At 39.0% G+C, this 17,502-nt stretch overlaps 1 protein-coding gene across 1 annotated transcript; it reads right to left on the minus strand.

The window, feature by feature from the left end:
• Positions 1-507: 507 nt before the first annotated feature.
• Positions 508-17,410, minus strand: KLHL42 (kelch like family member 42). The gene is made up of 3 exons (XM_026089418.1): positions 16,527-17,410; positions 8,749-8,942; positions 508-4,814 (listed from the first exon to the last, which is right to left on the minus strand). The coding sequence occupies exons 1-3, from the start codon at positions 17,408-17,410 to the stop codon at positions 4,363-4,365; spliced, it is 1,530 nt and encodes a 509-aa protein (XP_025945203.1). The 3' UTR covers positions 508-4,362.
• Positions 17,411-17,502: the final 92 nt, after the last annotated feature.

Below are 17,502 nucleotides of genomic sequence, written 5' to 3' on the forward strand. Positions count from 1 at the left end.
TGATTCTGTGATTCTGTGATTCTGTGATTCTGTGATTCTGTGATTCTGTGATTCTGTGATTCTGTGATTCTGTGATTCTGTGATTCTGTGATTCTAAAAATAGGAGTGAAGAAGTAGGATTGGGAGAGCTGACATTCACTATTACATCTTTAAGAGCTGTAGAAGTACCAACAAACAAGCAGTATTTTAGGTCAGGTGCTGAACATCTTCCACAATGAAGCATCAATGAGTTGAAGATGTGTGGCACACTGTGTAACTGGATACTCTAAAACCGAACAGTGACTACTCTGCCTTTTGCTAGAATAGAGTAATTGCAGTGATTTCTTGTCTTTTGCAAAAGGCAGAGAGTTTGCATTTCAGAAAATACAGGTACTTCACCCTTCTAATTGCCACAAAGAAACTGAAACATACTTTAGAAAATATTGATATTCATAGGACACACATAACACTTGTTTACTGGTAATGTCAATATTCTTAGATTAAAAAAAAATCCATATACCACATATAACCAGCATACCAATTTTAAAAGTTCACGAAATTCAGACTCCTTTTCCAAACATCACTCTCCTTTTTAGGAAAAAAGGCACAAATTACACTGAAACAGGTTCCAAGTTGATTAGATAGAAAACATACTCAGTGTCAATATAGTGGAGAAAGATTTTGAAACTCCCTGTACCTTACAGCTTTTGTTCTGGTTCCTAAGACTTACTGTGGGTATGGGGAGCCACCCTTTGGTCATCACTGTAAATGCAAAATCAATAAAACCTACCATGGATGCTGCAGGTTTCTGCCCTCTGAAAAAGATTCTTGGAAACCGCTTAAGAATTCATTGGTAATACTGAAGGTACCCCAAGAATCATCTCTGGTTTAACACCATTTACAGTGTGTATCTTACCTTACAGGGACGATAGGAATGATTAATCTCTGTTTGTGCAAGGGCTTTGAGCATGTTATGTACTAAATGTCATACACTCTGTGCCTTCTGTTCTCTCTCACATTACTGACACAGATCAATTCCCTCAAACTCGGAATATCTGTAGCATCTTTTCACACTAAAATGAGGATTAAATGAAACAAAAAACATTTGTAGCCTTGTAGACTTCTCTTCCAAGAGCCCAGAATTAAATAAATGAAAAGGTTCTACCTGAATTACAAATTACTTCACTCTTTCATCACAGTGATCGATAGATAGATCACTGTGAAAAGCAGATTAACAAATAGAAAAGACCAACAAACTGGTACCATGCAATTTTGACAAAACAGGCTGGGTATTGATGTAGCAAGACAAAAACCTCAAAGAATGGAAAACACAGACATTAAGCCCAGGAAAGGTCAACTGACAGGGCAGAAAGGGAAACCTATGGAAACTGGCCAGAGAGATTAAACTTAAGCCCCACACAACTCTTATTTCACACTGAAAACCACAAACCATTCCCAGAAAGGAAGAAACTATTATGTTCTCCCTTCGCCTGGATCTGAGCAACCTTTTTAAAAACTTCTCTATTTTATGGGAAGGGACTAAAGTTCCCAGAGTTTTCCATTTATTCCTCCCTCAAGACTTTAGAGGCTGTTGTTCTTTCTGCTTTCAACTTCAAATCATCTTCTACCATATTCAGCTTTTACTGGTCATTATCTAGTGGAATCAGTTCATGAGACAGAGAAGATGAAAAGGGGATATGCAAACATTGGATATCCCAGACGCAGCAGGAAAGCAGCAGTTCTGAATTTGGATACAGACTTGAGAACACTAAGAAACTTAGACAAACTATAGGCTATTATATGACCAAAAAAAAAAATCGAAAAAAAACCAGACTGGAAGTAGACATCAGTTTGTAGTGAAGGCAGTTAACAGAGACAAAAGTGTGATTACTTGCTGCCTTTTATCCTGACACCTTTCAAGAAGCAGTTTTAATAACCATGTAAAGAATTACAACAGTGAGCATATATATATACTTCTTCTCATGTTCAAAACACTTTACAAACCCTACTACACCAAATAAACAATTTGTGTCCCCACAGGATCAATATTCCTACCCACATATTACATTTGGGGATGCAGATGAAAGAAAGTTGAATTATCGCTCCAAGGCCACACAGTAAGTAAAAAGTAGGACCAGGATTAACATTCAGAAATTTCCAGTCAATCAAAGTACAAGGCCCATAACTTGAAATTTATATTGTTGTCATTCAAAGCAAGCTTATTTGTCTTTAATTTAGGACTTCTTTCCCAGCAACAGAGAAGAAAGAGCACATTGGATCACTGAACAACATTTCCATTAGCTAAGCAGCAATTTTTTAATTACTTACTATTAGGGAGTCTTAGCCAGTCTTCCTTGCCCAGAAGCTGCTCAAGTGTGCCTTACATGAAATATTAAAGTAATGGTAAGAAAATGAGAAGGGTATGGGACAGTCATTACAATTTTTTTTTCCTGAGGTGTGGAGGGCCACCCACACTGCATACTTCTCCATAATGCTTTTTTTTTAAATTTAATATTTATTTCAGCTTATTGTAATACAGTCCACTTAGCATTATTACAGCCTGGTACTACCACTGAATTCAAGAACCGTTTTGATCTGTAATTGTAGAAGATGTCAGTACTGATGAATTTGCACCATGGATTGATGTAAGGGTCCCAAAACCACACCTGTTATTTACAGTGACCTGTCTTTCTCTTCTACATTTGCACATGTTCTCTGGATTTTCAAAGTAGTCATTTGATCATAGGAAGCTGAAAACAACACATACATAAACCCAGTGGGGAAGGGGCTCTTGTGAAAAGAATGATGATACCTAAAACACCATGTCATAGTTTTTGCAATGCTACCTGCACTAGGAAATTACTGGGTTTTAGAGGAGTTGATTAGATAGATCACACTGCAAATCTGGGAGTGACACCTTTTCGCAGTTAATTTGCTACACAAGGGAAAGCTGCAACTCAGATGTGAGTCTCTCTACCAGTACCCATCTGAGGTGAGTTTTGGATGCAGAGTACTGAATCTGGTACTGAAAAGAAATGAAGGGAAGCAAATAACATAATGTGATTGGGATTCATTTATCATCAGACAGAGGCACACTGCTAACATTTACTCTAAAACACGTCTGAAATCAAACATTTAAAAATATATCACTTCAGAATCTTATGAAAGTAACCTTGTTTTTTCATTGCAGAAGTGTCATTGCTTGGTCTTATGCTGCTGTCATAATACAGCAGCTGCTCAGGGCATTATGTTTCCAAGAGAATGAACACTTACACATACATTCAGATTCCTAACTCCCCAGTTAAAAAAGGCATCTCCATGTATTAGGAGCTTGTTTGGGAGAATTAAATCTCTGTTTTCTCATGCAGAGAAACTGCTAGTGTAGGACCAGCATCCCTGCTGTGTTCTTTCCATACCAAGCGATTCTGTCTCCCGTTTTGCCCCAGATGACTATTATCAAGCTGGATGTGCCTGGTGCAGAGCCTGCCTATGCAACTGTGGTGGTGGCTCATGCAGTTTTCTAACATGTATCTTGTTGCCAGCATCTGCTTCCTTGTTTCTCTAATTTGATCTTTAATGCTCAGTACTTCAAAATATAGCAGGACAACTAACTAAACCACAAAACCTTTCTGAAGATGAGCAAACTTTCCCATCTGAATTTACAGCCTTTTTAGTTCTACCTTAATGGCAGGAATAAATGCTATCAACTTCCATTAAAGGATCAGCTAATATCCAACCAGCAATCTTCAACCTCTAGGCAAATCCTCCGAATCCCTGCCAAAGCATTTAATCACAAATAACTCAGGGGAATTTCATGTTTCTCAGTGGTATGCCAATTGCTGACATCTCTGAAAATCTCACCTGTTTCTGTAGAAGAGATAACACCATAAGAGTATAAACAACCTTAAATATTGTGCATTTAACAGGACACAGTTTGAATAAAAACTGTCTTAAAATTATTCATGCCCTTTGTGGTTTCTCTTAGATTTATGATTATTTACTTTATTAAATTATTTTCACTTCTACTATGCATACTTATTTATCTTCTAAACTGTCTATTAAGATAGAGAATAAAACTAGAGTGATCAGTTTTGCTTTTGGAAGTCCATTATCAATTACCAACACAACAATGTTATATTTAGATTGCAAACAATTCTAGGTGGCATTTAAATCCAAAACAATAACATTTTAAAATTGTAATCTTAAAAATGGTTCTGGAAGCATTTCTCTTAATACTTGATTTTGCAACATTTTTTAAGAACAGAATCAATATTTTATATCTACATTATGCAACCACATTACATTCTAAAACTGGAATTATTTAGAGGGAGCAATACTTCTTACAAGAATAATTAATGACCTGAGAAGAAAAAACTGATGCAGTTACGCTTCTCGCACGTCAGGCAAATACATAGAACAGATCAGCATGTTTTGTCCAAAGGCTGGAAAGCGTCTTAGTGACTCCCAACTGTCCGTAAATATATTATACTTAAGAAAAACCCGGTGCTCCAAGCTTGTAGATAATGTAATATCCCTACTCATTATATAAACTCCATCATTGTGGAGAGTGCAAGTCAAGTTAAGACCTGATTTGGATGTGTTCTCTTTGAGGTAGAGCCATTTTTTGGTATCAATGTTGTAAGACTGCACAGTTAACACATCCTCACTTTGGCTGGATTTTTGGTTTGGTCCAAGTTCATGAATACAGCCCCCTACCAGGTATATAGTTTCTTCAACAGAGAGCATCTGTTGCTTGCGAACATGGACATCACACAGTTCAAAGTTGGTCCAGGAGTCAGAAGTGGGACAGTACTGCAAAATGTTCATATTCCGGTCTGAAACAAAGGAGAGATATTTATAAATAAATAAATATATTAGAATGTACTCACGGGGGAGGATTCTTCTTCCTTGAATACCGTATGAGCCAGTATTACAGACTGCCGACACGTCCCTCCACAGCACAACGGTGTAGCAGAACAGGGAAGAAATTCTGATTATTGAGAACTGCAAGTGTTTTCCCTTGACAATAAAGCCTGAACATTCTTTTCCTTTGCAGAGGGAAACATTAAGCTGCTTTTGACACTTTGATTATATGATGCAAATGGTCTGGGAATGGGGATTTTAGCTGAATAATCCCTAACTGTTAACTTCCTCTTTTAGTTTTGTCTTTGACTGATACTTAAGAATTTCTTACGAAAAAGGAAATGGAGCAATATTTTGCTCTCCACCAGTGATCACAGATGAATCAAATTATTACAGACACAGTATGTTTCATTAATGGTTGCCAGGTGATGATTTATCATTCCAGCTTTAACTTAATACTTTGCCTTTCACTCCACAAATCAAAGTTTTAAGTAATAAAATTCATAAAGCTTGTTACATTTCAGCAAGTGGTGTGGATGACCTAAGGGCACATTTTCAGTACCTCCTAAAGAGAGAAATACACACGTTGTCAAAATCCTTTAAGAACCAGGCACTCCAGGCTACAGTATCAGAGAGAGGATAGAAAAAGACTGAGGCCCTATCAGTACTTCAGTCACAACTCAGTAGATGCATCCATTTATAATACTGTTATTCTATGAAATTTTTACAATATCTCTCTGATTTGTGGTGCAGAGGAGGCCCTAGCTATGTCCTGTATCAAGGTTTCACTAAATTAGCACAGAATGCACAGGGCCCAAGTTAGCTAGTAAATTCAGTTTCAATCTCTGGAGACCTGAGCTTAAATCCAAGCTCAAATGACAAGCGATAACATGCTTGCAGACTCCAGCTTGGTCTTTAATAAAACCTGTTCCTTATTACAAGTTTACTCTATATGACAAACTCCAGATGAACCCACAAGTGGAACAGCAGATGGTGAAATACTGGCAAAGTTATGTAAGGGCACAGGCACAAATAGTCATATATATATCAAGTTTGTCATGAATGGAGTGCATTAGCAGCATGGTTAGGAAGATGCTGCTATAACATTTGCACGGCCAGTGATGAGTATTAGTCATTGCTTATTATTTCGTACTGTCTTCTTGAACGTGTACTTCTCATTAAATAAAGGAAAAAAGAGGAAAAAAGTCATGGTAACGCTCTACGAAACTGCTGATCAAAGCTTTACACAAGGATGATCTCTTTATTTAAACAATGTATCATTCTCTGACTCATTAGGGGGGGAAAAACCCACATTTCCATCAGTTAAGTTTTTATGTCTATCCATAGTAATAATCTTCCTAGGAAAAAGGTGCTATGGTGTGAGAGGGATTCATATGAAATGGAAATCTGTTGTGATATGGCCCTAGTTTGCTCAGTTCAGAGCCTGGGTCTTTAATTTCCATAGAAGAAAAACTAATACAAAACAAACATTTTAGTTCCTGACATGGAGCTTTTATTACTCAGGATAGATGCTGTTGGTTCACAACTAAAATCCTAGAATCCTTAGAAGGAGAGTCTTTATTCAAGAAGGTCATTATAATTTACAGAGGGAAATTTCAGATCCTGCCATTTTTTGAAAAGTGCAGTCTCAGAAGAAAGATGTACACAGATTTAAAAAAAAAAAATCCACAAAACCTACCAAAACCACAGAATTACTGAGGTATACATAGAAACACTACATAAAAATACATATTAATTGCTGCATTTATTTTATTTGGTGAATAGAATGAAACAGCAAATGAGCCTCACTGTGTCTCAGCTAGCTGGATGTGATTTAACACTTTCCAACATCTGCATGACTTGGAATCTGAATCACCAATGTAATTTCAGTAATTCTTGTTTCTAAGTCTGATCGTTGTCCTAAGCCAAGGTGTCATAGAAAAATGGATCCTAGGCCTTGATTCAGGAAAGGATCTTTATTTATAACAGGAACAAGCCTGACTGTTGTCATGAATGGACTTGAACTTAAATATAAGCCTAAATGTGCTAGTTTTTATCCACTGTTCATATTTTTATACTGTTTTACTATCCTGTTTCCATTAAACACAGACTTTAAAAAAAGATCTCTTGAGACAGGACCCTGAATGTCAGTGGCAATCCCCTAAGATGTGGAAAAGGCAAGATAACTCGTTGACTCTCCTTCAACTGAAACTACATGTAGAATATACCAGATAAGAAGCTTGACACACAGCAGCAATCCTGACAATATATGCTATGTTACTGAACTTTAAAGGATTAGGATCTGCTTCAGCAACATGCTGATCTTCCTTTCCATAACACCAGGAGGAGGCAACCTGAAGAAAGAACAGCACAAGCACAATCAAAACAACTTGCAAAGCTGAGGGGAAATGAAAAGAAAAGCTGGTACTTCCATAATCCTGTAGCACTGTTAACCAAATCAGAATTTTTTCCTTCTTACCTATTCACTCTCTGTAGATAAAAATGACAAAAAAAAAAACAAACCTCCAGTCTCTAGAAACAATGAGTCTTCCCAGTATTCCATGTTTCAGTCTCCTCTCTTCCCTTGTCTCAAGGACAAGGGAATGCTTCACAGCAAGTGTCCTGTGCTGGACACCCTTCAGTCCTAGTCCACCTGAACATGTAGGACATCATGGAGCATGATACACCCCACAGGTCCTTTAGTGGGGATGATGAGAGGACCAGGACTGAAGAGCACACTACAGAATGCTCCTCCACATGGAGACAGGCACTCTGATATCTTTTGTTTACTTCGGGGAGGTCATCAGGTTCTGGGTCAGAACAGGCTGGACAAAATGCCACTGAAGGTTATCATTGCCACAAGAATCACGAGGGGTCAAAATGCATCTCTACAGACTGTGACACTGAAAAGGACAGCTTGCTCTAATGTTGGTTTAGCTTTGTTTGCAATACTCGCTGCAAAAGCTGAATCATGAATGATCTCTCTTCTAATTTTACCCTGCACTTGGAAAACATCAAATTTTTCAAATGATTGTGGTCAAATGAAGTGGGTAAAGACTTAGACACAGGAACTTTAATTTAGGAAAACATGGTAAATACTAAACATTTGACACGAAAAAAATTTTTTGACTTCTAGTCCTCTGAAAAAATGGTATTTCACCCAAAGAATGGCATTATGTATTTAAGGAATGAACAAATGTGAGCTCTTTTTAAGTGGCTTGCTTTTCCACTGCATAAAGAAAGAACTGTCAGGAGGGAGTGCAACTTCAAGTCATTCCTACTGTATGATCCCCTCAGAAAACAGTGTGCAAAAAAGAAGTAAGTTAAAAATGCTGCTTCCTCATTAAGCTCTTATTCCATTAAGCTATTTCAATACTGAAAATCTTACCTATAGCTTCAATTTGCCTGTGAAGCACTGAAATGCTACAGTGAAAGGGTTATGACATACATTAATATATGAGAAATACTAATGCAGGCAGATATTTTCTTAATATCTTTCCTTCTGCCATTCTAAAACTGGTATTTAAAAAGGTAAACAAAACTGTATCTGTTGAGACCTTTATTTCTATTTTATGACCAAAATTTAAAAAGAGGAAGGCTAAACTGCATGCCAAAGTACTCCAGAAGGCTCACTTCCCTCAGAAGAACAGCACCCCAAATATTTAGTTTTAAAGTGTATATACTTGTCAGCCATGACTGGAAACCCTATCATTAGGCTCTGAAATAATAATCCGATGCCTGTATGACAGAGCAAACTTTTGATTTAGTTTGTCAATTATTTTCCAAGAGTGATTTATTTTTACACAGCTTCCTACATCAGTTTAAAAGGCTTCCTGTAAAAGAAAAGAAAATGATCTGCACCTTAGAAGCACTCAGGTTAAAAAGAAGAACTGAGAAGCTTTGTACCTCGTGTCGTGTATCCTCCGATAACATAGATCTTGCCCTTGCACTCACAAGCCGAGAATTCTGCGAGAGGGTTTGGCATGGATGCTACGAAATTCCACCAGTCGTGTTCTGGGTTATAACACTCCACATTGGAAAGGGATTGACCACCGATGGCATAGAGCTTTCCGTTTACAGCCAAAAGCTTAAAATTGGACCTGAAAGACGCAGATTGCAGCATTGAAATAGGTTAAACAGATAATACAGAAAAATATAGGAAAGACAGTTCTTCCTAACAAGGCTCCAACATATTCATCATGTTCAACATATTCCATCGCTTTATATATTACAGCACCTGAACTGTTCAGTGCATGTCCAAAATACACTGTAATTGCTTGTGACAGTGCCTGTGTCCACAGAATATACTGGTGACATTCTGGAAGTTAATGATGCTGAGACTGATTAATATTTTATTTGGATTTCAATCTATCACAATTTGATCTGCAAACTGTTTAGTTAACTAACGTGTTCAGTGGATGTCTCACTTTTACTAGGCTTTTAGTAAAGTGCCTTGAGGATAGTAGATAAAAATGTATTATATATACACACAGTCAAGGATATTATTTTAGTTAAAATTCCAGGATTTTCAAACAAGACTTGGTGAATGCCTGTGAATGTGTACCAGTCTTAATCTGTAGAATTAGTTTCTTTAATAACCCTAATAAACAGAAATTTAATGTTGTACACATTGAATCATGTTCTGCAAAAGACAGAAAAAGAGAAACTCCTGTGTCTTATGCAGCATTAATTTAAACTACTGAATACACCCTCCAGCCCATTGAACCAAGACATATTTGTAAATGAATGTTCCCCCCCCATAGCTGAACAAAGTACACTCTGCTTCATAGGCAATGTCCCATTCTTTTCTCTCTTAGTCTATTCCATTATGCTGTTGTACTTCACACATGACAAAAAGTAATTTTCTAATCACTTGAAGGACAAGAAGCCTTACATCTTGTACTTTTAAGATAATACAGGCAGAGAAAATCCAGAGCAAACAAAGAAATGTCTCAAAAGGGATCTGGGAAGTGAGGGGGAAGGAGATTCATGAATGTGTCAATGAGTATTAGCAGTATTCTTGTAGCTGTAAATGGTCTGTGGATATTAAAGGTGCAAGTTTGTAGGATCAAACCGGAGGGCTTGAAGTTGGTGGCACTGTATGCTTATCAATTCCTTCCAGCTATGGAAGATCAGCCCTTCCTCTCTTCAGAAACAGTCTTTCTTACAAGTAAGTCTAGCTCATTGCCTAGTAAGACTGTTTCTTTCGTACTGTTCATTTGAAGCCAAATTTATGAGATTTTACTAAGCACTATTTCAATTAACTAAATGTATGAAAGTCATTTCAACAGATAAGCACAAAGTCAAATGAGGCACTGCATTATGTCTGTTAAACTGAAGTGATGCTTTAGCCTTGCATTGGCCTGCTAAGCAGTAAAGTGAATTTCATTCTGCATGGATCCAAGATTCAAAAATTACCGCTTAAGTACTTTTGCAGGGTTTTGTCTGGACAAAATGAACCTTGCCTAGCAGCAGGCTGCCCTGCAATTTCTTTTTATTAAATATATTTGGAAAAAGAATTTGTTTCCAGATGGAATCATTTTGTTCTTGTCATCCTGATATAGCTTTGGAAACTAAAATGCTCCTTTGAAGGAAGAAATTGCTTTTTACTCATTTTTTTGCTGAGATTTATGATTAGGTCACTCTGTTCATCGCCCTCTTCAGCAATTATGTTTTCCATCTTAGAGAATCCAGAATAACATGCCAATCAATAGTGGGTGAGAATAGTGAGAATAATTACTTGCAAAAACATTATGATTTTCAAAGCAATGTACCTGGTCTAAAAGTTATAGTGAAGAAAAAAAAAATCTATAAATAAGCAGAGGGACAAAAATGCAGAATATGAATACATGCATTTCTAAATAATCCTTTAAAATCAAAAATGTGTTAGAAAGCCTGTCACTCCATGTCTGTGCTATGATGGAGATAGTGCAGGATTTATGGCTTATAAAATTAGTTAATTTGCACACAGATAGTGTTCATTATCCCCAAGATCTTCAAGGCACTTTTTAAGCATAGTAAAAGCTCTGCCACAGAGGACAACTTCACAAGACAAGCATGCAGTGTCACAAAGCAAAAGAAATCTGGTCTACTAACTCACACTTGCTTCTCTAGTCACCCATTAATCGTAGCCTCTTACTCTTTTATCTGCATGGAAGTCATTTATACCATTTTTGCCTGACAGCATTCATATCACGGAATAGCTTCTTGCAAGCGCAGGGAAAACGATGTGGTGAAAGATGTATGGTACAACTTTCAACTTCAATTATTCTAGAAGGAGGCCACATGCATTTGTATCATTTGGTTGAGTCATTTAACCACTTTCAACACTGGTTAAAATAGATGATGTTCGGTGCACACATCTCTGATTTCTGGAATGTATTAACTACAAGGTCCAGTTTACTTAAAGGTAGCCATAAGTTGCCATTAGCACACTTTATAAGAATAGTTGGGACAACTGCTCAATGTTATCATGAAAAACTTCTGCCATTGTCCCTTCCTTGCAAGTAACAGCAGGTGTTTATATGGAAAACAGACATTAGGAAATATTTAGTATATTTGTACACACATGTGTTATAGCAGCTGGAAACAAGGAAAGCAAACATGGAGCAACCAGCCAGCTCTCCACAACTAGCAAGTGTTCCATGGACTGCAGCTTAGAAATAACTGGACTTAGTCAAATTCACTTGTGATACAACTCCACTCACATCAATGAGTTACCTAAACCTGGGGGATCAGAAGTGCTTTCCAAATGCGAGGCCTCGTGTGTACCCTTCTTGCTGGGACAAGAGCTGGTGTGAACTATGTCTTCTGAAGTTCCTCGTATCCTCTGAAAGGATTCCCAGGAACACAAGCAAGAAGGAGCTGTGGGATTTTACAATAGTTCAAATCACAACTTTTTTTAACAACTTTTTGCTTAGGGGGAAAAAAAAAAAAAGAAGTCTTGCAAATAGTTCAAACAGTCTGGACAAATAGATGACCAAGACTGCCAGGTGAACCTGCCTTACAGCTGAGGCAGACCCACTGAAACTTTTTCTTGGGAAAAAGGGGCATGTGTTTGAGGTCTGATGTGATCACCAGTTCAGAATAAGTTTGACAAATTGTGAAAACAGCCCAGAATTATCACAGTGAAATTCAATAAAGACAAATGCAAAGCATTATATACAGGAAGGAAGAAAAAAATTTAATAGACAAATACAAAGGATCTGGGGGTCAGAGTGCATAACAATACAAGATAGCATGCAACATCTTGCAAAAAAAGCACATTGTTCTGGGCCAAATTAACTGCCATATGATATATATGTAAGAGACTAGCGTAAGAGTGGTTATAACGAGGACAGCAAGCATTCTTCTTGTCCGCTGACAGATATCATTCTGTAACAAGAAAAAGTTAGACTAGATATTAGAGAGGACTTTCTGACTAGAAGGGGAGCTAAGCCTGGGAACACTTTTACCTGGAAGGAAGGAGATTGGAATCTACACTGCTGGAGGGTTTCAAGAACAAATTTGACATGTATTTGCAAGGTAGGCTTGACCCTGCCAGAGAGCAGGAAGGTTTGACTAATTATCCCGTGGTTCCTTCCTGCCCAATAATTCATATTTTAACCTCAAAGTTCCCCATAAATCCGATGATTTCTTCCTTCTAGAGTCAAAGCATTTACAGCAAAGATGAAGAATCATGAAAGCACAGTTATGAGGGCAATTCAAAAGCATTCTATGTTTCTTGTAGGAACAACTTTTTTACATTCCTTATTTGAGTCTGCAGGGCACACTGCAGCCAATCTTTAGCTTTGGCAGAGTGTGTGATGCATTTGTGATAAATGTGACATAAATATTTCTAATCTGAAAATCTTTGAAAAGTCTCTTTTCACCCAACACAGAGTAATTCTGAGTGGAAAAAAAAAAAAAGGAAAAGATGGGGAAAGAGAAGTTCTCCTAAACCACTACCATGTTCTAGGAATATCCCCTCTTATACTCCTGCAAAAGTCCCCAGAGTGGCAGCAGTTCAGGCACAGATTGCTCACAAAAATCTTGTTCCATGTGCATGTGTATAATCCCAGACAGGGGCTTAAAGGGTCTTCCAAGACTGCAATATTTACCTATCATGAATGCTCTGAGGGAAAATAAAAATGGAATATACAGCTGAAATGGGCACATGCAGTAGAAATCCTATGAGTACCTTATTTTTAAACAGTAAATTTCAACTGACAGCATCAATTTAAATAAAACTATGGAAAGGCATTCAAGTATATTACTTGAACAGTTCTCAAAGCTCCTTGTTATCTTCCTGTCCCCAAAGCCCACAAGTAGTCTTGGGCAACTTTTACATGAAGTTTCTTCCTCAAAAAAAGTCCAGGTAGTTGTGTGAAGTACAGCAGGACAGCAAGTACAGCAGCACCTTTCAAATGAAAAGATCAGAGATCTGGAAACTATTTGTGACCAGCACCAGATTTATTCTCAGAAGATGACAGATTCCAGAATCAGTTGCAAACATCCTATATGAGCCTGAGCAAACTGTTTTATCTATCTTGTGCATGCAAAAACAGGGGAATAATATACTACTACTAATAATAATAATAATAAGTAGTAGTAATAAGTTTTCTTAAGCTTACATGAGTATCACAACAATAAAATATGGGAGTCACCTATTGTGGACAAATTTGAAGCTATGGTAATAAGACCTCTACACTTAGAAAACTAACAGCTATAACATGAATCAGAATGACTACAAAGTATTCAGTATCCATTTAATGGCTTTTGTCTTCTACTTAGAATCTCTTTCTTCTGTGCATGTACAGAGAATCCCAACAACCTGGGATTCTATATGATAATAATGTAAATAATTAAAGATACAAATATTATAGAATTTACAAGGTTTTTAAGGGCAGAGACTTCTTATATTAGAAGCAACTCAACATAATTATTTCCATAATTCCTCAGCCTTCTCTTCTGGCAAATGCATCCCTTCATATGGGCAAAATCTAGATACTATTAGAATGTCACTTGAAGTCAAACCAGCTTCAATGGGAACTAGAACCCTGCCTCAATGTACATAAAAATTGATCCACGGGATCACACATGGGATGACAAATTCTTTTGACAGTGTTGCACAACTCTGTTTCCCAAGCAGCACACTAGGCAACTGCCCTACTTATCTGACTACAGCACAACAAACTAAAAATACAATGCTAAGTAAACTGCAGCTCCAACTGCAGAACATCTACAGCTGACAGGCATAAGTGCTGCTCCTGTTGAATGTAAACTCCCTGATTCTACCTGCTGTTAGCTCCTAAAGCATAGGCCATACCTTCTTGTATTCTGACCACAAAATGTTAAATTGGTCAATCTGGCATCAAGAGTGTGGAAAGACTATTTCAAATAGAAAAAAAAAAAAGAAGAAAAAGAAAAACTTAAGAGTTGAGACTCCGTGAAGATCTTAAAGTCACTGACATGTTTTTTGAAGGGGTCAGTGGAGCTTCCATGACAAAAACATTCCTGGCTTATTATTGAACTATTCCAAAAATAACCTTTTGCAGATTACTCTTGTGCAATGAATTGCTAATGTGAAATTCTATGCTAGGGAGTATCTTGCTGTCACCTGTGATGAGCTTAAAGATTAAGTCGATATGGTAGTACAGGTGTAAATAGAAATATAAGGAGAAGATACCCATTTGTTCATTTCTGATATGATTGTACATCCTAGAAAAAAAGGAAAATGTGGGAAAAAAAGGCTAGGCTAAAGTTTGAACAGCCAGGTTGAAAGTTGAAGAAAGGGCCTTGTAGAAGCAATTTTTAACAAGTCCTTATTTGCCATGCTGCAGAATCATCACATTTAATAACATCTTACTTGCTATGCACATTATACAAACCAATGCTTCGATCTTGTAATTTGATCCATGTGGTATTCCAATATTTATTTCCATAGGAGACACTGTGTGGGCTGATCCCTTCAGGAACTTTCACTAAGGCCAATGTGCTCTCAGTCATGCTCATGCAGTCAAGACTGCAAGCTCAAGGCCTACTAAAATGGCTCAGTTCTCAAAGGCACCTCAGTGAAGGTTGCTTATAGGCTCAAGCTCTGAGAACTTAGTCTGCCAAAAGGCATTTACAGTGTATAAGAAAGTACTTAGAAAATCTAAATACTTATTTCACGGCAGACTTTTTCTTCAAAACCCTTCCAACAAACCAGAGAAACATTGTGTTTTTCATCAATTCCAATGACTGATTACAGATGCAATAATTTTAGTTGAATTCTCACAGCACTACAGAAAATGAAAAAAGGGTGGAGTGGGAAAGAAACAATTTTAGGTCAAACCCCTGTTTTGAGGGGTTTTAGGCTGCAAGCTCTCTGGAATAGAACTGCAGTTTTACTACACAGATACATAGTATACATGCCTTGCACAGTGACTGGCAAGGGTCTCTGCTATTTGGTGAACATTAAATTTACTGGTTGGACAAGAGATTTCCCACTCTATGGCGAATTCCAGCATCCTTATTTGTTCTAGTTCTGAGTCAGATGGAGAAGATAAAAGTTTAAATACTTTTCATAAAAATGGAACCAATGAAGAAATCCGTGCTGGATAAACAGAAACATTTTGTTTCAGTGAAGTAAAAGGCTTCATTTTGATAACCCTGCAATAAACTGATTTAGGTAGAGTGAATCCTGCCTTGGACAGGGGGATGGGACTCTGTTCTTGGGGTGCCCTCAGGCCTTGCTCCCTATTAAACTTTCAAATTTAAACTATAACAAATGATTGTGAATATTATCACAAACACAAATGTCAAACAAACAATTTAAAAAGATATAGGAAAAAAAGAAAATGATCAAAATGATGAAAGTCTACCAGATCAAAATACTCTCATAAAATGAGAAATTTCTTACAATCTTTTCCTGACTCTTTTTCTGGTGAATATTGCACTGAAACACAGGTCTACAGAACATTCAGATTTTTGTGAAACTACAAGCCAATGAAAAACTGCTCCAATTAAAGTTTTTCACCCATCTCTAGCTCTGACAGACGGCACACTCCCACTAAGAACAGTAAACCTTGTCATGTACAGTACTGGAGTCAAAACACACCATGAAAAAAACTAAAAGGAGAATTTTATCTTTGCTTTCTATCCTTGTTATCTTAATATGCGTTTCTATTTCCAGCAAAGGCAGCTTTTTGGACAGACTAGCTTCACAAACCTCCTTGTATGCTCCAACTTAAAAGTGGGAGCCCATCACCATGCTGAGGTGAAGAATTATGGATAACGGAAGGCAATAAGATAGTCAAGTCCTCCTCAGATGACACCTAGCTTGCACTGTCCGGCAGCTAAGGCCTTACTCACAAACATTTATGCAACACAGCCCCATCCTCCTTACCATTGCCTTGCTACAGCAACTACCCGTGTCAGGCACAAGTCACTAAGCAGGAGGGAGGCTGCAGTGTTGTGCTGTTGGATGACTGTTATCCGCAAGGACTAGGTTTGCAGGCCTATCCAGTGGCATACTGCCAAAACATATAACCAAACCCTGCAGTCCTTCCCATCACATGATGCAACACACACTGGTGACTCACGGTACAGAGACAGGCCTGAATAACATCTCATAACTCTGAGTCCAGTCAACACTGCATGACTCAACAGATTGTATTTTGACAATATACATGGACATGTGTATTTCAGGGAGCACAGGTTACCTCTTCTGGTTCATTGAGGCCAGCTGACTCCATTCATTTAGGCAAGGGTTGTAACAATGGGCAGCCGAAATCTCCTGGCTGGTGAGCCGGTAACCCCCGACAATGAACAGATAGTTGTCCAGCATCGCCGACCCATAGCCTCGGACGTTCACCAGATCAGGGGGCATGTTGTTGGCCAGGGGCAGCCACCTCTGGGCTTCCTCATCATACCTCAGCATTGACCAGGGAGCTTCCACCTGAGGGTGACAGCCCAGAGGCAGTGCCAGGGAGGAGGCACCCATCAAGTCCCCGATGGCCACAAGGGTGGCAGTGCCCCTCATCCGCCTCTCCTTCAGGTGTTGCTGGAGAGCATGGGGCAGAAGGAGATGTGGCCGAGCATCAGGCATCTGCAGCACCTGATGGTAATGGGCAGCCATGAAGTCTACACAGGCATCATGCAAGTCCTGGAGACCGTAGACCTGAGCCAGGCGGTGCAGCTCCAAGCAATTGCCCAGTCTCACCTGGGAGAGGAGCAGGTGCAGCAAAGGTGTGACCTGCAGGTAGGAAGCAGCCTCCACTAGTTCCTCCAGCAAAGAGGGTTCCTCATCGCCCCCCTCCTCCTGCTCCAGCCTGGCCAGGCAGGAGGTGTTGATGAAGTCCAGCACCAGCTCCAGCCCCAGAGCGCTCAGCCCCCCGCGCAGTAGCTGCTCTTCCTGGCCTTGCCCTGCCTCCCGCATGCCCGAGCGATACAGGGCGCGGAAGTAGTCGCTTTGCTCGATGAGCTTCCTCTTGCACACCGAGTAGCACTTGTCCCCCAGCCGGATCTGCACCACCTCCTCCCCCGCGCCGGCCCCATCCCCTTCACCCTCCTCTTCCTCCTGCTGCCGCCGTTCCGCCAGGGACATGGCTCTCCCCCTCCCCTGCCTGCAGCCCGGGCCCCTCGCTGCCGGGCGGAGGCTCCTCCTCTGGTTGGGCCCGCGGCCGCGGGCGGATCCGC

Source organism: Apteryx rowi, unplaced genomic scaffold (assembly GCF_003343035.1).
Source record: "Apteryx rowi isolate R43461 unplaced genomic scaffold, aptRow1 scaffold_811, whole genome shotgun sequence".
Lineage (NCBI taxonomy): Eukaryota > Metazoa > Chordata > Aves > Apterygiformes > Apterygidae > Apteryx > Apteryx rowi.

Bases quoted from the DNA above. Each gene is read 5' to 3' on its own strand.
- KLHL42 (XM_026089418.1), bottom strand. From the start codon at position 17,410: ATGTCCCTGGCGGAACGGCGGCAGCAGGAGGAAGAGGAGGGTGAAGGG. The intron at 8,943-16,526 runs GTAACCTGTGCT...TGCGTCTTTCAG, and splicing joins GCCTCAATGAACCAGAAGAG to GTCCAATTTTAAGCTTTTGG. The intron at 4,815-8,748 runs GTACAAAGCTTC...CCTTTGTTTCAG, and splicing joins CGGAGGATACACGACACGAG to ACCGGAATATGAACATTTTG.